The sequence below is a fragment of the Brassica napus genome, chromosome C7, assembly GCF_020379485.1.
Source record: "Brassica napus cultivar Da-Ae chromosome C7, Da-Ae, whole genome shotgun sequence".
In the NCBI taxonomy this organism is placed as follows: Eukaryota; Viridiplantae; Streptophyta; class Magnoliopsida; order Brassicales; family Brassicaceae; genus Brassica; species Brassica napus.
Window position 1 is genome coordinate 46,104,824 of NC_063450.1, and position 23,261 is coordinate 46,128,084.

At 32.8% G+C, this 23,261-nt stretch overlaps 3 protein-coding genes and 1 long non-coding RNA gene across 4 annotated transcripts; 2 read left to right on the top strand and 2 right to left on the bottom strand.

The window, feature by feature from the left end:
* Positions 1-113: 113 nt before the first annotated feature.
* On the bottom strand, positions 114-5,782 carry LOC106409803. The gene is made up of 3 exons (XR_001282186.3): positions 4,136-5,782; positions 3,684-3,785; positions 114-2,199 (listed from the first exon to the last, which is right to left on the bottom strand). It is a non-coding gene; the product is annotated as an uncharacterized LOC106409803 (long non-coding RNA).
* A 5,305-nt stretch (positions 5,783-11,087) lies between these two features.
* On the bottom strand, positions 11,088-13,148 carry LOC106407421 (E3 ubiquitin-protein ligase PUB22). Its single transcript, XM_013848278.3, has one exon. It carries the CDS (start codon positions 12,595-12,597, stop codon positions 11,326-11,328), a length of 1,272 nt encoding a protein of 423 aa, XP_013703732.2. The 5' UTR covers positions 12,598-13,148; the 3' UTR covers positions 11,088-11,325.
* A 4,134-nt stretch (positions 13,149-17,282) lies between these two features.
* LOC106409473 (NDR1/HIN1-like protein 10) lies at positions 17,283-18,714 on the top strand. The gene has a single exon (XM_022707261.2). The coding sequence runs from the start codon at positions 17,497-17,499 to the stop codon at positions 18,397-18,399; it is 903 nt and encodes a 300-aa protein (XP_022562982.1). The 5' UTR covers positions 17,283-17,496; the 3' UTR covers positions 18,400-18,714.
* Positions 18,715-21,536: 2,822 nt separating this feature from the next.
* LOC106434347 (NDR1/HIN1-like protein 12) lies at positions 21,537-22,487 on the top strand. Its single transcript, XM_013875191.3, has one exon. It carries the CDS (start codon positions 21,722-21,724, stop codon positions 22,346-22,348), a length of 627 nt encoding a protein of 208 aa, XP_013730645.1. The 5' UTR covers positions 21,537-21,721; the 3' UTR covers positions 22,349-22,487.
* The last annotated feature ends 774 nt before the right edge of the window (positions 22,488-23,261 follow it).

Here is a 23,261-nt window from a genome sequence, read left to right on the forward strand (position 1 = left end):
TTAGTATAATTTTCTCGTAAATTTAATTATGTAATATTTCTAAAATTTCTATACATAAATATTTATGGTAGTGAACTTAAAACATAAAATTAGATTGTTTTTTGTTGAGCAAAAGGTATATAACTATAATTAGATAGTTAAAAGAGAAGAAAATAAATATAGAGAAAATGGTGAACTAGAATAGAGGAAATTCTGCAACTTGTGTTCAGAGGCAAATAAGTTTTTTTTTGTCAACTCAGAGGCAAATAAGTTAAGAGCATGTCCATCCATTAGACCCTCTAATGGGTCTAATGATTAAATTAAGAGTAAATGAGGTGATTTGACAAGTTTAGAACTTTGGTTAGTGCAAATAATTTTTTCCTCTCCAATGGGAGAAACCCATAGGAGTTTTTAAATAATATTTTTTTTTAAAAGTAGATTGATTTAAAATAAAAGCATACATAAATTTTTTAATAAAAATGACATTAAAACATATTAAAAATACAAATACAAATAGTAAACGAGAAAAAAACGATTAGTTGAAATCTTGATTCATTTCAAATTTTTGCCATATATTCTCAACCAAATCATCTTTCAATTGTTGATGTATTCTTCTATCACGAACTCGATTCCGAATGCTCATCATATTGCCGAGATTTAAAGGCATATCTGTAAAAAACGTGCTATCCACTTGTGAACTTCGGTTTGATTCCGGTTGCGCGAAAACATATAAATCATACTGAGTGTACCCATCTCGTTCGTCTTCTATAATCATATTATGTAGAATGATACATGCTCTCATTATCTTTCCAATTTTATTTTATCCCACAAAAGAGCTAAATTTTTGACTATGGCAAATCGAGCTTGCAAGACCCCAAAAGCACGCTCGACATCTTTACGTACAGCTTCTTGTTGTGTAGCGAATAAAGATACTTTCGGACCTTTCGGAAGTGAAATAGATTGGACAAAAGTAGCCCATTTTGGATAAATACCATCTATGAGATAGTAAGCCAAATTGTACTCGTGTCCGTTGACAATGTAATTAACTTTTGGAGCTCGACCTTGTAATATATTATCAAAAACCGGGTCGATCAAGAACATTGATATCGTTTAATGTACTTGGAGGTTCGAAAAACGCGTGCCATATCCAGAGATCTTGTGAAGCTACAACTTCTAAAATAATTGTTGGCTTTCCTGATCCACGTGTATATTGACCTTTCCATGCGGTCGGACAATTCTTCCACTCCCAATGCATACAATCAATGCTTCCTATCATCCCGGGAAACCCGCGTATCTCTCCAATATCGAGTAGACGTTGAAGATCTTCTGGCGTGGGTCTTCTTAGATACTCATCTCCAAATAAATTTATGATTCCTTGAACAAAATGTTCCAAGCATAAAAGTACGGTGGTCTCGCCAAGTCGGAGGTATTCGTCGACCGCATCAGCTGGGAAACCATATGCCATCATACGAATTGCTGTCGTTGCCTTTTGTAACGGGGAGTTACCAAACCTTCCAGTAGCATCTCTTCTTTGTTGAAAGTATGAGATTTCAGCGGATAGTCGATCAACAATACGCATGAACAAGGGCTTGTTCATTCGAAAATGCCGTCGAAACATGTGAGAAGGATATGTTGCATCTTCACTAAAATAATCGTTCCACAACTGCATGTGTCCTTCTTCTCGTTGTCTTTCAATGTAGGTTCGTTTCTTTTTTGACCTTGATGCTTCTTGATGCTCACCATGACGAATTAGAAGATTTTCGAATTGTTGATCGAAAATTTAATCAAATCTTTCATCCAAGTCTTCGAAATTATTAGAAGAAGAAAATGCCATTTGAAATGAGAAGGAGAAGAAATGAGAAGAAGAAGAAATGTGAAGGAGAAGAAATGAGAAGGATAAGAAACGTGATGGAGAAGAAACAATTGCTTAGAGATGATTTGTTTTGCTCGGTTAAGGAGAAGAAATAATTGCTTTTGAAAAAGAAGTGAAGATGCTCAAAGTTGTTGTTTTGTTTTGCATTTGATTTCTTTCTCACAAGTTTATATAGACAAGTTTAGACAGGTTGTATATCGTTTGGTACAACTAAAAAAAAACGTGAAACATTTCACACAAATTAGGACTTCACGAGATACAAAACTCAATAACTTTATTACATCAAACATATTGTCTTGTTCTGTCACATGGTAACTGTCTTCATCTGCAAGTCCCATGTGATATACCTGCAATAAAACAAAGAGAGGAAAGATACATAAGACAACACGAGATACAACATGACGAGATACAATATTACAACAAAGAGAAACCAGCATACAGACCAGCAACAAAGAGACTCGATATTAAGCACAACAACAAACTACAGACTCCAGATTAAGCACACAAGAGAAACCAAACTAACTTCCCATTCTAACTTAACAACATGTCAGTTATTAGTTTGCTTTTCAAAGAGATTTCTAGTTCATCTAGAGGCTCTGTCTTGGCAATGAGGCTATCAAACAACTTTTGCTTGTTAAACTTCTCCTTTAACTCAAAATTCCTTTGCTTTATCTCTCAGATGCCCTGAAACTCCACTGCCTCGTCCGAAGTCTTTGCCTTGCTTTTACCTTTGCCCTTTGCTGCTTTGACACCAATGGGCCGAGCCGATGCTTCATCCTCATCATCGCACCCTGGCACAGAAGACGCTGACTGTGCGGACTGATCATTCAATTTTCTTCTTTTTGAGCTTACCTTGCCTTTAGTCTCTGAAGCACCACACCATTTCTGATCATGGCGAAGTTTTAACCAAGCATGCTCGAGGGTAAACTTGACCTTGAAGTCATTGAAGAATATTTCATGAGCCATTTTTAATACACCATCCTCACTCTGCCCACTGGACTTCTGTTTCCTAGCTGCATCAAAACACCCAACAAACTTACAAAAACCCTCGTTAAGCTTCCTCCACCTTTGTTTACATTGTGTTGCCCCTCTCTTTTGCAAACCAGCAACCTTTGGACATGATGCAAAATAGCCTGCAATCTGTTTCCAAAACGCGATTGCTTTCTGCTCATTCCCCACCACCGGATCTTTGGAGGTGTTAAGCCAAGCACTGATGAGCACAATATCTTCAGTTGGAGACCATTTCCGTCTTTCTTTATGGTCAGACACGGTGTGTTCATCTTCAATATCATATTCAGCCCATTTTGCATCCGAGGAGGTGACTTCTATACTAGGTTCACAATTTAGAAAGGAGAAGGAGGTGTTTGGTGGCTGACAGTTTAAGAGGTTTTGAAAGCTACACTCTTGACTAAATGGATCTATAGTGAAGGAAATATGAAATGAATTATCAAAGGAGAAGAAGATATGAATCGAGAAGGTGAGAGTTTGGTCGGTTTTAAAAGGAAAGTTAAAGAAAGTTTAGTAGGTGTTATGTGTTAATGGCAATCAATGTTATTCAGACAATCAAGAAACAAATTCAGACACGATAATAAAGTCAATTTAATTCCAAAGGGTTTGAGAAACAAACTCAGACACGCAGGAAAACTAAATATTATTTTTAGAAGTTAATGCCAATCAAGCTTTCTTCACCTAAAACTAAAACAAGCTTTCTTACTAAATGCAAATCACCTCACCGCAACTAACACAAACCATAATAGTAATGTCCATTGAATTCCCAACCTTTCCCAACCTACTCGATATCTACCTTCTCTTAAGGGAAAAGTATACTAACCTGTTGCTTTCTGAAATAAAATACAAATGCTTTGATGATGGTGAATCCATTTCTGACGTTTGTGTTGATTCCGTAATGAATCAAAAGCAAACTCACACGAACCTGTTACACAAGCAACAAAGAAATTTAGATAAAAAAGGAACTAAACCATGGTTGTGAAGAGATAAACGAAATCAAAAACCCAAAGAATACAAACGAACACTTAAAATTTAAGTTTATCGATTTTTCTAAAACAATCATTCCCACCATCGCTACCTTATAGAAAACTGGCGAAATCATTCACACATAGCTAAAGCATATCGTTTCCAGATTAATAGAGATTTTGTTCCCTCAAATTCATCATCATCACTTGTTATAACCAACCAACCCTCTGTTTCTATGCAAAAGCTTCGATCTTTTCAACAGTCAAACAATAGTCTAATACAACTATAAAAGACAATAGATGTTCGTACCTACAGTCTGATCTTGCTTCTTCTTCTTCTTCTTCTTCATCTTCTTCCACCTTCATTACCGCAAGCCTTGCATGTTGTCTGAGTTTCATCCTTCCCTCGATCCTTGCTTTCTCTTCAAGCCTTCTTCTCTTCTGAGATGATATGAGATTCTTGCCTAACCGAGAACGATGAGATGAGATGAGATTCGATCTCAGAAGAAAACGATGAGATGAGATGAGATTCAAGAGCAAAGAGAATGAAGGAGGAAGCCTTGCCTAACCGAGAACGATGAGATGAAATGAGATGAGATGAGATCTCAGAATAGAACGATGAGATGAGATGATGAAATTCGAGAGCAGCGACGGATTGATCGAGAATGGAGGAGGAAGCCAAATTGATTTCGCGAGACGAAGGAGAGAGAGACATTAAAGGAATGATCGAATGGGATACTGCCACGTTAAGGTGTCTTACCAGTTTCAAATAATCCAATTAAAGATCCGGTTCTTTCTTTTTTCCCCATTTTTCATTTATTTTTTTTTCATTTTTGCTTGAAACTCTACTTAAGACTCCATCGATGAAGGTGGTCTAACGTGGGTAGTTGTTTAATGTCGAGTTTCGTGCGTCACGCACCTTCCCGTATATCTCCACTTGATCCAAGGAAACAGTGATGAAGTTTTGTTACTATAGAAAACAGTTATACATTTATATTAATATTAAACGAAACGATGTAATCAAATATCCTTGTCAAGTCATTTTGTTTAAACTTCAATATTTTAATTCATCTGCTTTATTAAAGTAGAGTCTTTATTTTATCTACTATAAAAAAATCTATATATTAGACCATTAACTAAAAAAATAACAAAATATCCTAAATTTATGTATATATGATATTTTCCTAACAAAAAAAATATATAAATTCAAACAATATCATTTTCTGTAAATTCTAATCCATTTCTATTATGCAATTATTTTTTTGATTCTTTACCATATTTTAGTCTAGGCCAGATTTTATGTATTTTTGGTAATTCATTTGGAAATTAAATAGTATAGCCCAATTTTTTTAAAAAAATATCATATTAATTTGTTATAGATAACAAAATAAATAATAATTTATTGGTTGTATTATTTCTAGGCTTGATTTTTATAGTAAAAACAAAACAAAAATAGAAGAAGAAGAACGCCATTAGCAGAAACAAATCAGGGGAGAGGTAGCGTACCTGAAGGTGCGGTCGGTCGACTAAGAGACGAAAAAACAAAAATATAATACACTAAATTAAAAATATTTTCAAAATATTATATTAGCTAATTTAAAATTTAGTCACACAAAAAATTTTCAAGAATATAAACTTTTAAACAAAAAATAACCAATATATACAATTTTCAAAATAATGATTACATAAATAAAAATTGTTATAATATATATATATATATATATATAATTTATTTTATATTTTAATTGTTATATTAAAAACAAAAATATATCAGCACGGACGTGCGAGTTCAACTCTAGTTCTCTTTTTATGTTCTGGAGTCTTGAACTGTTGAATGTAGGCATGGGTATTCGGGGTCCCAATCGGGTTTCGGTTTTATCCATTCCGATTTTGGTTTTTCGGGTTTATCAAAATCAACCACATTCGGGTTATATAAAAGTTCGGTTCGGGACCGGTTCGGGTTCTAACGGGTTCGGGTCGGGGTTAGTAAATCTTCAAAAAACCGGTATAACCCATTGTACTTTTGGGTTCGGGTCCCAATCGGTTCTTCAGTTTAAAAATACCTGGTTTGTACCTATTTTGTAACTAAAACATAAATGAAATCGGTTCTTCGGATTTAAAATACATGATTTGTACATATTTTAATAGCCAAAACATAACTAAAATCGATTCAAAAAAAAAAAAACATCAAACATGATCATTCAAAATCAAGCGAAAGATAAACATAGTTAGTGATAGAAAAAAAAAACCCAGATAAATGAAATCATAAAACAAAAACTGAGAAACATTATTCAATGAAAACAAAACCAAAATCTAAAAACTTCAGGCTTCAACCGCCATATTCCATCATCAACCTTCATGTAACAGATAATTATTTTAGAAGTTCAATAATATCTTAGGGGGATGTATTCAATTTAACATTTGATGTGATTTGATTTTTAATGGGGTTTTAGATGATTTCAATAAATTGCAGAGATTTAAGTGATTTTTGTTAAACTACTCTAGAATACCACCTAAAACTATGAGATTTGGGTTTTAATTTTTTTAACTAAGAAATTCTATCCAAACACCCTAAAATCACCTGAAAACTTTAAAACTCCACAACTTAAAATATTTTCAATAACAGTGGATTTCAGAGTACTATAAGAAATGTCAAATTCAATAACAGTAGATTTAAATGAGTTTTTAAAATTCATGTTTCAATAACAGTGGATTTGTCATTTCAATACAAATCACCTGAAACTCTCAGTTGAATACATCTCCCTTAAAGTATTTTGGATACATATTAAGAATTAAGATCATATTTGGTAAAAGTTCTTTTTGTGATTTTAAATATTTTGGGTTCTATCGGATATCTATTTAGGTCCGGGTTCGGTTCAGATAATACTCATAACTCAAAATACTAAAAAAACAGGATCCATTCGGTATTTATGTCAGGTTCGGATCGGTTCGGATTCATTTTTATTGGATCGGGTTCGGTTTATTTGCCCAGTTCTAGTTGAATGCTTGAGCATACACTTCATAACACATATATATTGCCTTGTTTTATAAAGATGTAAATTTATTATATTTTAAAAGATACATTTTTTATATTTTCACTATAATTTTTATCAACTAATAATGATTAACTGTAAAATTAAAACAACAATTGTATTTCTTGATTTTTATCGGTTTATAATTGTATGAAATAAATAGTCTCAAAACTTATATAATTATATCTATATTTAATATATGTGAAAATTCTAAAATATGTATTATTTTGAAACGGACGAAGAGAAGATCACAAAACTTGTAAGTTTTGAGTGTACTACTTTTTATTGTGAAAGTAGAAATTAATTACTGTTCACATAAATGTGACTTAGGGAATAGTTTATTAACTTTATTTTTCGACAGTGAATAGTTTTTTTATTGAAACAAAAATTAAGCTTAAAGGAACTGAATCAACGGATGGAATAACAATCGGGATATATAATCATAGATCAAAGATAAATCCAGTTTCGCTTACCATACTCATGTAGATCAAAACTTTGTTTATATCCAAATTGTAATTTTGCTAATGGGACAGAACTTATGGTAAAAAGTACTCCTGTTCTTAAACCATCTATACCGTTAAAAGGAAAAGATTCTTAAAAAATCTACTTATGCAAGGTTGTTGCACAATTTCATTAGACTAACATTTTTTTAGTATTCCCTTATATTTCTCTAATTATATCAGAATAAATGATTTTATTTATCTTTTGATTTTTTGCCTTTTAATACACCTAATCTTAACGGATCTGATATATAATATCAAACAAATTAATTGAAATCGGTCAGTTATGATTTGTGCTCGGTTTGGTTTACTTAATTTCAAAATTAAATATATTTAAACACGTTCTTCTATCTTATCCCATTTACAGACGATAGACGATGTCACATTATAATATTGAAAACATAAATCCATATATACTGATGTATACCATATAATAAAAACTCATGTGTATCAATATCATGTGTCAGTGATATCCTATCAATAGTTATACCCTAAACCCTTATTCAAAGTATAAAAGTTTAATAAATAAACTTTGTAAAGGAACCATGATCACGATAATAAATTTTGTATTCTCATATCTATTTTATGGTATAACATATATTTGTTTAAATGTGTGATAACATTTTTCCGTTTTTTTTTTGAAAAACCAAATCATAACTAATTTTAATTTCAAAATTCATAAATGTAACTTTAGATAATCATTAAAAATCCTGTAAATTAAAATGAAAAACATAAATACAATGCATTTATCCAATACAATGCATTTACCTTATAGTACAAATCAAATAGTTTATTTAGTTTTATGTACTATTATAAAATATATGAGAAGTTAAATAAATTTATAAGAACATATTAATATTTTCTGGGTTTTGACCGGTCAACCGGTGTCGGTTCAAGGATTAATAGAATTTTTTTGGGTTTTATCATATTTTTAATTAATAATTTTTTATAAATCCGAATTTGGTGAAAATATATCAGTTGGTAGAACATCTAATAGAATGCTACATGAAGAACATAACTATATCCAAATTATATACGACCACCTGGTTTACTGGTTCGACCGCGGGTCCATGTCGGATATTAAAACATTTGTTATATTTTGAATAAAAATTATTCGGATCATTTATTTTTTTAGGAAATTCTGTTTATAAATAGTATATTAAGATATTTGGTTATTTAGAAATTAAATATAATATATTTATAGGTAAATAATTTGTATTTTAAAACTTCAAATACTCATTCGGTTCTTGGTTCAATTTCAATATTTTTGTTCTATAGATATAATTTCTGCTCGGTTATTTATGAAATTCAGTTCAATTTTTATTTCATTTTTCAGTTTGATATGGTTTGGTTCCTCAATTCCGGATAAGTATTCCCAGACTTGTACACTATCTTATACTCCGTTCGTTTTATTTTAGTTGTCGTTCTAAGTTAATGCACACAGATTAATACAACATATGATTTTGTATATTTTCAAAATAAAAACATAATTAGCTATACACCTAACCATATTTCGACCAATAGAAAATAAACAAAAGAATTTTGTTAATAAATTTTGCATTAAAATTCTAAAACTATGCTTATTTTGAAACGAAAAATTTTATTGTAAAATGACAATTAAATTGAAATGGATGGAGTATAGCATTTTTTTTTTTAAAAAAAATATTTAATTCCAAAAATAAACGCGTAGAAATCACGGATCAAAATCTAGCTCATGGTTAATCCACAATAAATTTAGCAAAATCAAACAAACAAATGGAGACCGAATCAAACGTTAAACCACCACCATGTAATCAAAGTCGCCGTGTCGACTTAACGTCCTTATACATGACTTCAACATTACAAGAAATTCACTAAACTACTTAACCATATATTATATACGATCGCCTTTACATGTTGATTTTATGTTTATATACCTGTTGAACTTTTGGGTCAATGTATGTATCTGTTGATATGTATACATTTATATGCATACACAGGTTTGTGTATGTCACGCGCCTGTATCTTAAAAATGTAAATGAACTTTTTGTCAATTGTTTGGATTATCTCTCCATAGTCCATACCGTTTAACTACAACTGCAAGTGGTAGTCGAAGGAGGGGACCAGCTTCATAGTTTCTTAATTCCTTTTAGGTTGCCAAATGGTTGCTCGTAAGATCTGACTTTTAATTTACGATATTTATTATATACAATTATCAGTATTCTGAAAAAAATAATACAGGTTTATAACATATGCAACTCCCCTATATTTTAATATGTGATATAGCCATATACTAAGCATGGCGGTCAGTACTCAGCTGCTTGTGTTTCCTTTTTCCTAATCGGGTAATTAAAAACGGACCTTTCATGCAATATATATATACGGGTTTAATATATTTGGTTCACAAATCATTTGGAACATTTAAAAAGAGCCATCAAATAAGATACTGTATATAATACCATGATACAGTTAGATCCTTACTTTGGACTCGCATAATACCATGATACAGTTAGATCCTTACTTTGGACTCGCATACAAAAACACTGTAAATAGACCACTACCGTTACTAGGCATGTGTGTAAAACTTCTATCCTTTTAATATGATGGTTTTCCTAATATATATATATGATGTTTTTCTTATGCGTACATCGACTTCTAAGATTATCCTCTTTTGAATGATTTTATCTCTTCTTTTATATGTTTTGCATGCTCTAAGATTTAATTATATCAAATATAACTATAATTATTCTTAAGATATATGAAGATAAAAATGTTGGATACTAAATTTTAAAATGGATTTGAAGTTTTTTTTTTTTTTTGCTAAAATAATTTGAAGTTGAAGTCGGAGTCGTTTGTATTGTCGATGAGATGTGTTAGTTTCATCCTATATGATGCAAGTTGAACCTCACATCCTCCAATTTGGTGTTTGGTCCGAACCACCTAAGGTTTTTATTTATTTATTTTATACTGAAATGGTAGCCAAACAAAATTAATTTTCTCACGTCAAACGACACTGTACTCATGTTCCCACTAAGACCATGTTCCCTGATTGGTAAAACCCAGGTCTATAGATGCATAGATTCTTGCTATAAATGCATTTAAGTGCTTTAGATTCATATAGGTATTGGTCTTAAAAGCACAATTTTCTGAATGCAAAGTTTGTTTCCGAAACATAAGTATCTTTTAAGTTTTTGTATTTACATTTTCGGATCTATTAGTCTTTCATCTACAGATCTACTGATATATTGATATTCCTGTAGATCGTCAAACTGTCCACTTTGGTTTAAGATTTTTTCGAAAATAACTTTACCACGTCTAGTCGATAATAATTTTGAACTTACTTACCTGAAAAAATAAATATTTAGGTATATCAGGTAACAAATCTCAAGAATTTCTTGAGATAAGAAACTAGTCATCGGATGAAAGCATGCTTAGTACATAGTACATGTGGTCGAAGTCGATATATAATGAAATCCCATACATAAACCAATAGTGGGGTAAGACTTCAAGATGTCGAACGTACGGACATTAACATTCCTAATGTTACTTCCATACGTACATATGGTCAGAAACGTTACAAATGATTCATACATTTCTATTAAAACAACTATGATGTTGTCGTATTGGTTATCCATTCAATTAAAATGAGAAGTTGAAAGAGATGGTCTCCATTATTTTTGTGGAAATGAACAAGCTAGAAGAATACAAATAAAGAGCCTTTAACAACAACGAGGAAGCAAGTGGGAAACAATGGTCATGTAACTTGTGATTCCATTTATTTCTTTGCAGTTTCTCATAATCTCATAAAGAAAATCCCCACTTGCTACCTACATGATGAATGAACCTTTGAAAGATATAACAAAGACAATAGAAATTCTGAATTTGAGCAAAAATAAACCATTCTATTTTTTGAATGAACTTATACGAAGAAAAATTTGTATCTGATGGGAATCAATCAAGCATATACGTTCCTTGTTCTATCTTGCTGTTCAAGCAGGAAACGAAGCATACAAATTTCTTGGGACACAAGGTGATTCCCTCCAAACCCTAGCGTGCAGCTTAAGCAATTCCTTGGCCTTTTCTTTAGTCTTGTTTCCGCAACTCACTTGAAGCACCAAACACATCTTCGCCACAACTCCCAGTTGCAACATCTCCTGCAACAAACAAGGCGTAGCACAAAACCTCCCAATGGAAAGCAAAACCCTAACCGCCCTTTCGCTAGTTATCTGAGAGACCCTCAATATCTTCTTAGACACAACGGCAATAGCCGCACCATGATTCAAAAACTCGGCTCTTCCTTCAGCACACTGACATAACATATCAAGAACCACCATAGCCATCTCTGAGTTCCTTCTCTCGGAAGAGGAAGTTTCATCCATTAGAAGCTCTATTATCATAGAGACCGCTCCAGCTGCCACAGCCTTGTGCCTATTCCTTCCCCATGGACATATAATCACTAAGATCTGCATTGCTGATGTCGTTGCCTTGTGAGAGATCTGATCATTCAAGATCTGAACCACTTCATTGAAAAGCTCACGTTCCAACAATATGATCTGCATGGGATCCGCAACTTCAAGAATCTTCTTGAGGAGAAAAGCTGCATAGGCTCTTGATTCGTAGTTCCCACGTTGCATAATCTTAGTCAACGTCATTACAAGATTAGTTCCCTTCTTGTTGTTTAAGAGACTCTTGCGTGCTTCCTCCGATGTGTCGAGATGGTAGAGTATGCTTAAAGCTTCGTCCATTAAGCTCCTCGAAGAATCAAACCGGTTCTCCAACATGTTTGACTGACACAAATCGTTGGATGTATCGACGGAGTTGCTGACGATCTTTGCCAAGAACTCTGGAATTTCCGCGGCTTCTAAGCACCTCTTGTTCGTTGGATTCTCCGACACTATTTGACGTAGCCGTTTAAGGCATTTGACTTGGTTTTGATACGAAGCTGAAGAGTCTTTGATGAGTTTTTCGATCTCGGACTTAGAGATTAGAGGTTTTGGTGTTGCGATTCTCTCGATGCCGTAGGATGCATTGAGCGTACACCAAGATTGGATTAGACGGCGAAGAGTGTGGTTTGGTGTGAGATCGGTCTCGGTTATGACTTGTTTGGTGACCGGACATGAGTTGTTCTTACCGGTGAAGAGCCATTTCTCGATGCTGTCCCTGTCGTAGGTTATCCCGGTGGACACTATGACCGGATCCTTCATGATATCTAGAGAGATTGGACATAGGAAGAAACAAGGAATATCTATCTCTTGATCCATATAACTCGCCGGAAAATATGAAAAAAAAAGTGAATCTTGATGAATAAATGGATCAACAAAGAATCTCAAGAAATGAAGTTTTTGCTTTATCAAAAGTGTAGTAGTTGAGATCTATGAGATGTGAATTGTATTGAATAAGTTAGCAAGAAGAGAGAAGAAAGTAGGGTTTATATATAAAAGATTGAAGAAATATTCAGAGTTATTACAAAAGTCAAAACACGGAAAATACAAGTATTTGTAAACGCTTTTTGGATAGTTGTCCTATTTATTATTATACTATGGAACGTATAATATAGATTTGACTTTTTGGGTACTATAACAAAAAAAAAAACTCAATAATAAATGCTTTTATGTTTGAAAGTGAGACGTATGGAGAGTATTGAATTGTCAAAGAGATTCAGTTACGGCGATGAAAGTGTAAATAGTAACGAAGCCATTGGAGGATTTGGTCGTGGCGGTGTTGAAGACAAGTGGTTTGTATGCTTTGTTTTTCGATTTTACTCACATGTCATATTTGCTTATTCCTCGCATCTTTTCTTGCCATCCTCTACGTGACATTGTAAATTTATTTATTTTATTCATAAAAAAGAAAGCTAAGATTGACAGCATATTTCAAAACTAGTTGATATACTGTTGGAACCGTATTGTAGAGGAAGATTATTGGGTTATTTGTCAGCAAAAACATGATTATTGTTTGGTGATGTTTTTTCTGGTGCAGACAAAACCCAGAGTGCGATCAACGGTTGGATTGTACTTTGTTTCAAGTTCCATCTCTGATGATAGATTTAGCCATGCTCCTTGATGCTTCCCTTTGTTTCTTTTTTCTAGGCCCTTTTTGACGATGTTTTGAACATTTGCTATTTTTAGTTAATGTTCATTTTATTTTCGTATTTGTTTGCTCCTTGATCCTTGTGTCAGTGGAGAAGATGTCGCTCATTGACAAATGTCTAATAAAACAAAGAATTAATTTTGTAAATGGTCATAAAGAATTTTTTAATGGAAAAATAAAAAATTGCTAATAACATATTTTTTTATAAATTGGTTTGCTATTGCATCTCTTTGAAAAATAATTAAAAGTGAGAAAGCATATACCAAAAGGGGGATGTATGTCTCGGTGGGAATCAATTTGCTAGTTACTATACATACGACTTGGGGTTTCTTAAGTCATATCTTTGGATTGCAATGCCTTTGTGATTAATATTTGCATGCACCGATTAAAATAGTCAAACAATATGTTTTATTACAGTTAAAAGATTAATAAAATTTTGAGATTTGTTAGTTAAAAACGTTTATTTTATTTTTTGAACTTAAAACCCTTTATTATTATTTTAGGGAGAGTTATGAATTAGGCTTCAATTTGAACCCAAAAGAAACATCTGTAAGATTTTTTTTTTTGTCCGGATATTTTATTTGATCAGACATGTAAGTTTTATTTAAATATCACTATTATATTTCTTTAAACAGCGACCATATGTCCACCCCGGCACCCCCACAACTTTATCTTTAACAACCGAATAATATTTTCTAACATTTCAAACCGAATATCGATCGATACTATCACTTATGTATAACTAAAAAGTGAATGTCAAGGTATCGAATTCGTCCACCACTAACGTGAATATTAACTTCCGGATGAGAACGAATGTGAACAAGTAACTGATCAAACTTTCTATTTATTTGGTAAAAAGGCATTAGTAACTGATCAACTTGTTTAAATTATTTAACTAATTCCCACACACTCGTCAAAAATGACCAATACGTAAAGACACAAGCGGCCGTTTTAAAAATAGTTATCAAGAATGAGTTTGTTCTTTGTGCCAGCAAAAGAACGTTTTTATAAATTGAGATCGCTGACTTGTCTTTTTTCTTTTGTGCACTACCGCTGACTTGTCTTTCTTTGAGAAAATGTAAGATAACTACACGTTTTTGGTCAATCAAGTGAAACCATGATATGGGCCAATGGTAAAACAAAAAGTGCAGACATATAGAACAACACTAAGTCAATTAATTTTACAAAAAAAAAACACTAAGTCAATTAAGTATTACATATACAATGTTTTTTTTTTTTTTTTTGTCATCAGCATTACAGACTCATGTTGACTCTGTGAACCAAACCGGGTGAGCTGAATCCATGTGAACGACAAAAGACGATTGCTTCCTAGCACTGCGTGCCAGACTATCCGCCTTTGAATTTTGCGTCCGTGGTACATAGATAATGTCTGCTCTTATGAAGCTCTCTTTCAGGATCGTGATGTCTTCTAAATAATTTGCAAAAGCTGGCCATTCTTCTGGTTCCGAAACCATCTTCACCAATTGAGAACAATCCGTTGCAAACGTAACCTGAAATTGACGTAAATTCCTAGGTAATAATCAGCACTTTGCACGGGATGTGATTATTAGTTTCGTTATTTTTAATAAAAAAACATTAAATCTGTTTAGTCTAGATATTGGTTCAGTTTTAAGTTTATTTTTTGGTTTTTAATCTTCTAAAATATAACTATTATTTTAAATTAATATTCATTTTAGTTTATTCGGTTAAAATGTTTGATTTTCTGGGTTTTTCCGGTAAAAACCAAAAATTAATATTATTTGTTTATTTTCATATTATGAATTTTAGATAGTCATCATGTCGAACCAATAGTTTCATATTATAGTTTCTAAACAGATAATAGCTTAAGAAAAAGAAAAAAAATTTATTAAGACACATCATTTCACTATAATTTGGTCGGTAGTAAAAGAAGCATTAAGAAAAAATATTTCAACTTTCAAAAAAATTAGATAGTTCAGTTGTGGTGAATACTTAGTTACAATGTGCTCACATAAAGGTGCACATGTATGTGTATGTAAAAAGTATATAAAAATAGTTGACAAATGTATAAAGATATTCTTAATTAATATTAAATGACATTTTTGTTCAAAATAATACATGAAAGATAAAATTAAAATTAATTTAAAATAAAAAAGGCCTTGACATTAGTCATTTTTTATATAAATAAAATAAAATTGTATCCGTAAATAGGGGTGGACACAGATCGAATATCTGAGTATTTGGAAGCATTTGTGTCGATTCGATCTTTAGCCACCTAGATATTCGGTGACTCGGATATCCGAAATGTTTTAGAATTTTAAAGAATATCTGATTTTATCCGTAAATAAAATAAATTTTTAAAAATAATTGAAAATTTTAATAATAACATTTTATTACAAAAATAAAACATTATTTAAATTTTTTTAATTCTAGTACCTAATATAATAAATTTAATTCATAAAAATATTGTAAAACTGATATAAAGTATAATATATATATAACATATATATAACGTATATATATTATTCTTTACATATATGTATATATATGCATATAACAGATCGAATTAGATATATGTTCCTAAAAATATTGGTATTTGTGATTTGCTTCTTTTTTGGATATTGTATTTTAGTATTTGATTTGTTTCTTAGAGTTACAGATATCTATATTTTTTGGTTCAAATCAAAACGGATAAAGAATCGAATCAAAATTTATGAATATTTTGCTCAACTTTATCCGTAAACAATTAAAAAATATATATTTATAGTTTGACTTTTGATTCGTTATCTATTTTTATTCGAACCGAAAAATCCAGAGTTTTATTGGAACCATGTATGCGAGTTTTATATTTAAAAAAAAACGCAAAGTACATAGTGTGAACACATTCATGAATATAGTGTGAACGCGTTAGCATACTTATTATCAAATCATTGTGAATCTGCCACATATCTATTATAGTGTGAATACATTTATTACAATGCTTCTTTTTTAATATATAAATGATTCAAATAATACTAGATAATGAAACTGCTGAGGTAGTTATTAGTATGTCAAGATGGAAAATGGAAAGCATGGTCTTTGTTCTCTGTTGATTTATTCTATATAATTTGAGTACGATGGGTAATATACATTGAGGTCGTCTAATACAAGTTGATAGGTAATCCAAGTCTTATAAGTCTTAAGCCCATAAGATAGGTTTTGCCACGGTGTAATATATAAGTAGTACGTATAAAATTTTAAATATGAATGGGTGGCGTAGAGATGATTTATTTTACATGGGACCAAGACGAAAATGAAGTATATACAGCTAAATTACATTAAAAAAATATGGTCAGAAGATAGACAGCTTCATACAGGCTACCACATGGGATTGGATCGCAATATAGAAAATTTGGACGTCATATTATTGGCATTCTACAGAAAACTAGGGGGTTAAATTAGCAGATTCGACAAAATAACAACCCCCTAAATTCTCTACATAGCTCTTCTTTCTTGATGTGCAAGCTATAAAAATATGCAGTGTCTTCAATGCATACCGTTGGAAGATTTGTCTTCATCACTTGGCAATATGATTTGGCATAGAAAGTAAAATACATTCTGCACTAATAATAGCTTCTTCATCATTATTATAGCTAACCTAATCAATTCCAACATGTCACTTTCTTTCCTATTTTTATATTCCTCGCCCCAAAATGGAAACTTTTAATACTTCCGTTCCGAAACTTCCTTTCTTGGAAAGGATCCATCAGATTATCAAATTTCAAGAAAATGTATATTAGGAGGAAGCTTAAGTGGATGACGAAGGAGACTTAGGCTCGGTTCCAAGGTCTGGACCTTCTTTTCTTTTTTTCCTTATAGTAATCTATTTTTAGCTCAGCCATGGCAGGTTCACTATTTTTATCCAAATTGATTTGTTTTATTCTTTAACTAGCCAAAGAAAGAAAGAGTCAAACGTTTGGCAAAACGTGATTAGTCTTCGTGCTTTCCACTAAACCTCCCCCCTTTGTTTCTCCAAATCTTTTCCTGGAAATTTTCATTAATTTCAGGGAATTAATTGGAGAGAAAGGAGAGGGGAGGGTAGAGACACAACGATGCCTTCTCCTCCGGAAGAAGAAACTCAACCCAAAACCGATTCGGGTTCGGATCAAACCTCTGAACGCGACACCAATCCACCACCACCGCCTTCGCCGCAATCTCAACCGCCTCCATCGCAAACGCTACAGCAATCTTACCCACCTGTTATGGGCTTTCCAGGTTACCCTCAAGCCCCATACCCAAACTACCCAAACCCACCTTACAATCACAACCAATACGCCTACGCACAAGCCCCACCCGCTTCATATTACGGTTCTTCTTACCCACCTCAGCAAAACCCGGTTTACCAAACACCCCCTCCGTCCGGTTTCTTCAGAGGAATCCTCACCGGTTTAGTCGTTATAGCCGTCTTCCTTTGCCTCTCCACCACCATAACATGGCTCGTCCTCCGTCCTCAAATCCCGGTTTTCTCCGTAACCAATTTCTCCGTCTCCAATTTCAACCTAACCGAACCGGTATTCTCCGCACAGTTTACAGCTAATCTCACTGTCGAGAATCCGAACACGAAACTAACATCCTACTTCAATCGAATCCAAGGATTCATCTACAGCCAAAACGCCGTCGCGGAAGAAGATTTTTTGGCCATGGAGTACTTCCAACCGGTTTACGTGGAGACCAAGAAATCGGTTTTGATAGGAGAAACCCTAACAGCTGGAGAGAAAGGACAGCGGAAAGTTCCAAGCTGGGTCGGGGAAGAGATGAAGAAAGAGAGAGATACGGGAACGGTGTCGTTTAATCTGTGGATGGCTGTTTCGGTCACTTTTAAAACCGATGGTTGGTCGGCGCGGGAAAGAGGGCTTAAAGTGTTTTGCGGGAAGTTGAAAGTTGCGTTTGAAGGAGGATCTGGAAACGGTGCCGTTTTGTTGCCTAAGCCTCTTCCTTGTTTGGTTTACGTTTGATCCTTTTGCCTTGGAAGTTTTCTTCTTCTTGATATCTCTTGTAATGTTTGATTGTTTACAAGGTATAGAAACCTAGTAAACAAAGTTACAAAGGGAAAAACAATTAGGTTCAATTGCAAATCTAGGTGGAGAAAAAAAAATCCAATCGTTATTAAATCGATCTTGTAATCGTTTGAATGTGTACAACAAGAATGTGATATAAATCCTTGATTCAGATATGTTTGTATGGCTCAACTCGTTCAATCCACGGACTGTTTGATCGAGGTTGATTAATAAATATTGGAGATAACTAAGAGAGCAAAATGTGTATCTTGTAAAGTAATTGTGGCTGTTCAAATTCGATTATGAAGTGAAACACAAAAAATCTATAAAGCCCAATTCTAGTTGATTTATGAAATGATAACCGATTAGCTGATTTAAATATATACCATAAAATTTAGATATGTTTTATTTTTAGTTGTGATAGATCTAAATTTGGTGCATATATATATAAATATATATATATACAACTTTCATATAAATTATTAAGAAACAATATAATAATATTCATGGGGCTGGGTCCTCATGAACACGGACCAGGTTTGTTGGACATTAAACATCATCATCATGTTGGAAACTTCTCCTAGTTTTGAGTATCAGATTGCGTGAGAATGCACAGAAAGAAATCACTCGAGTCTCGATGATATGTGTAGTAGAGTAAAAATATATAAATGAGATTAAGATATAACGAGTAAAGATAGTTAATGTTTTTTTTTTTTTTTTTTTTTGTCGATGGTTAATTATCTTATTATAAACTATGAGAAATATTACAAGACGATTCTATAGCCGGCAATTCTACCTGCATTACGAGGATTCACGCCTGACTGCATCATCCTTAGCCGCCCTATGAGATCCATGCATGACGGTGTTCCTTGCGCCATGCCGAAGATCTCCTATATACTCGAAACTCAGATCTCCTGGTGTAGAAGCATTAATGAATCCAACCACTGGATTAAAGAGGCTTTCACTAGAAAAAAAAAAGTTTAGAAGTTTTGTGATGTTAGTAATTGCCTGTTTGTCAAATTTTCAACTTGTTAGTCTAAACTGTTTTTAGGGGGTAAAAATAGTATTTTCCCACTTATAAAAATTACTTCTTTTTTATTTTTATAAAGAATGCAAATATGAAAAAACTATCACTTAAGTTCATACTTGATTTTTCTATTGTTTTTAGTTATAAATTGAAGTGGTTCATTTAAATATGACTAAAGACTATTAGGAAAAATAGGTTTACGTTGATTATTATACTGAGTATTGGTAAGAAAAAAGGAATCCTTAATCTTATACAAAACAAACCATTAGCATTTCTTATGGACTTTTTTGTTTGATTTACTAAGATTTAATATAATAATCAACATAAACATCTTTTGTAATATGGTTTACTAAATTAGCAATATGTATGAGATTTTGTGAGTTATGAAAAAGTTAAACTTCAAATTTATGAATTGTCTATTTGAAACGAGAAAGTTAAATCATAACTAATTAAACCAAGCATGGGGCATGCACGGAACCTATTTTAGTTTTAGCCTATATGGTAGTACGCAAGTTATTTACTTATAATGGTGTTACAAATTCACAATCAAATGAGATTATCTACACTGCACTAACACAAAAGGCCAATACTATGTAAATATAGTACTTATTTATTCATCTATATCAATGATTTATATAGATTGGTTGGTAATGAACGCGTAATTTAAATACAAATGAAAGGGTTGGTGGTTTGTCTTTATGTAATAAACCTAACAAAATGGAAATGTAACGAAGGAAAAGACACTTTGCAGTTTGCATTATGATCAAATGTAACTTTAAGAAAGATTCGAAGTCTTTAGTTGGGCTGTGGAGATAGAAGTTGCAGCCTGTAACATGACCACGTGGGTCCTACTCCTACTCTGTAAAACGAAGAAAAGGCGGAGACGTGTTTTGTTTTCAAGTTAACAGCCAACACCCGACGCAGGCGCAACACATTGATATGAATAAACACGTTATATTTTTGATCAAAAAGATCAATCAAATAATTAGTTATATATCTATAGCCTTAAAGCTTTATAAATTGCTTGGGCAGTGCACGAATGTTAGCAATTATATTATTATTTAGGATAAGATAGATATATTCTCTTATTTATATGGATTTAACGTTTTTTTTTGGATCAAATATGGATTTAACGTTTCATTCACTCTTGTTGGGTAAAAACTAGAAAGAGTTGGTGGGCTAGACGAGTAGGTGACGTTTTATATTAGTACTATATTTGACATGAATGAAATTAATGAAGTAAAGCAAGGAGTACAATTAGAAATCTACAATTGAGAAGAACTGAAAGGAACAAATCCCATACACTAACTAATCGTTATCATTTATCAACAATTCATCGATACAAAGTAACTTTTATATTATTTTTTTTTCAAAAACATTTTATAGCTAGACATAACATAAGTCATCAAAAGAAAAGTAATTAATTATTTAGCTGAGTGTTATTGAAGTATTAACCACCAAGGATTTATATGATGAGCAATCGATATCCAATGAAATGTTATATAATATTGTAAACATTTCGTTAATTTTTTTTAATTTTATATTAGATCTCAAATATCTCAAAACTGATACTATAAAATAAGATACGCCATGTTTTTATACTAGAATATTCTACCAAAACCAACCATAAAATGACACATCTAACACCGAAAATAAATTTATCTTTGAACTGAATTGTTTTGATTTACAAAAACTGTAATTTCAGAATAAGAAGATGTCACATGCCCCATGTTCTTGTTTAGACTAAAATAGTTATACCAAAATAATAATCCAAAATAGACTCATATTTTAACAGAATTAATCATGAGTGAAACTTACATCATTGCAGCTAAATAAAATAAAATAAAATTGACAAGCCAGCTAAAAGCTCAACTAAATGTCAACAAATTAACCATTATGCATAATATCAACATTCATGTATTCTTTTAGAAAAGGTTTTCTTATTCTTTGTGAGCATACGTATGTTTACAAGTTACAACCATTTCTTCACGCGTATAGTGAAATTACTAAAACGGTACTATTGCTACAAAATAATTTATTGAAAAAGATTAGTCAAGAACTTAAATGAAACTATAGTAGTTTTGACACAACGCGCATAGTACATATGCCATTATTACATACAATTTAGAATATAAATATACACAACCATCTTTCTCAGACACATTGTTTTCCTCCTCCCCTCATCACTAGTCACGACCAACACAAAAAGAAAGAAAGAGAGACACGCACCAGTGGCAGAACCGTAAATAAAAGATGTCGAAAGATTGTGGTAACCACGGTGGCGGCAAAGAAGCAGCCGTCCGGCGAATCTGCGCCGCCGTAATAGCCTTCATCATAATAGTTCTAGTCACCATCTTCCTAGTTTGGGTCATACTCAGGCCCACTAAGCCAAGATTCGTCCTCCAAGACGCCACCGTCTTCGCCTTCAACCTCTCGCAACCAAACCTCCTCACCACAAACTTCCAAGTCACATTCGCGTCACGTAACCCTAACTCCAAGATCGGAATCTACTACGACCGTCTCCACGTCTACGCTACTTACCGGAACCAGCAGATAACTCTCCGGACAGCTATTCCTCCGACGTACCAAGGCCACAAAGAAGACAACGTCTGGTCTCCGTTTGTTTACGGAACCGCTGTTCCGATCGCTCCGTACAACTCCGTCGCGTTGGGAGATGAGCAAGGTCGTGGGTTCGTAGGGCTGATGATACGCGCCGATGGGCGCGTGAGGTGGAAAGTAGGGACGTTGATCACAGGGAAGTATCATATACATGTTCGGTGTCCGGCTTACATCAATCTTGGAAACAAAGCTGCTGGTGTTCTTGTCGGTGATAGCGCCGTTAAGTATACGTTGGTTACTAAATGCAGTGTGAGCGTTTAGAACTTTGACGGAGTTAATTGTAAATCTACTTGAGTTGAAATAAATGGAGGATTGGGTCTGTTTGTTCCTTTTGTGTTTCTGTACTTGCTTTTTTTGTTTTGTTTTTATCTTCATAAGCTTACTACTTCGTATTCACCAATAATCCTGTGACCACATAGAAGACAGTAACTCAGTAGGATTCGCTGTTGAGTTTATGAAAGATATAAAACGTCATAGCAGCAATATCTAGACGGTAATTTCTTCAAGTTTTAAAAGGCAATGTGAAGAGGAATATGTTGTTGGTAGAGACTAGAGAGAGTAATGATGCGAATGAAATATTAATTATGAAATTAATATAGATCGTACAGTCCGAATATATGCTCATAATAATTTTATAGGATAAAGTAGCATATTTTTTGATGGGTTAGTGTTAGAGCACCTCGATAAAGCCTTTAAAAAGATTGTAAAGAATAAATTATACTGCTTCATATAATTTATATATGTAATTAAATTTTAATACTAAAAAGTAGATCGCTTAAAATTATATATTTGTTTTCATAGAATTTTGTAGGCTTCATGATAATTCTCATTTGAAAATCTTTTTCATATTTTTCTATATTTTATCATTTTATTTATGTTAAGCTTGAGATATCTATTAGAAAAATTGCTTTTAAGAGGCTTGAAGACTTGACGTACCTGTGACAAAAAAAGAGAGGCTTGAAAGGCCCAAAACTAAAACCATTCAATATCTATCTAGTCAGGCTATTAAACAGGTTTAAGTATCCACCTTTGCTGTATGTTGATGATGTCGATTTTAGGTTGAAAACTTGAAAACCATATGCTTTTAGAATATAGTATCACTATCCCTCAGTTTTAATATTGTTTTTAAGCCTTCAGTCAAAAAAGAAAAGAAAAAGATAACTACACCTCTCAA

What these genes read in the sequence shown, in the direction of transcription:
- LOC106407421 (XM_013848278.3), bottom strand. Translation starts at nt 12,597, where the DNA reads ATGGATCAAGAGATAGATATTCCTTGTTTCTTCCTATGTCCAATCTCT.
- LOC106409473 (XM_022707261.2), top strand. Translation starts at nt 17,497, where the DNA reads ATGCCTTCTCCTCCGGAAGAAGAAACTCAACCCAAAACCGATTCGGGT.
- LOC106434347 (XM_013875191.3), top strand. Translation starts at nt 21,722, where the DNA reads ATGTCGAAAGATTGTGGTAACCACGGTGGCGGCAAAGAAGCAGCCGTC.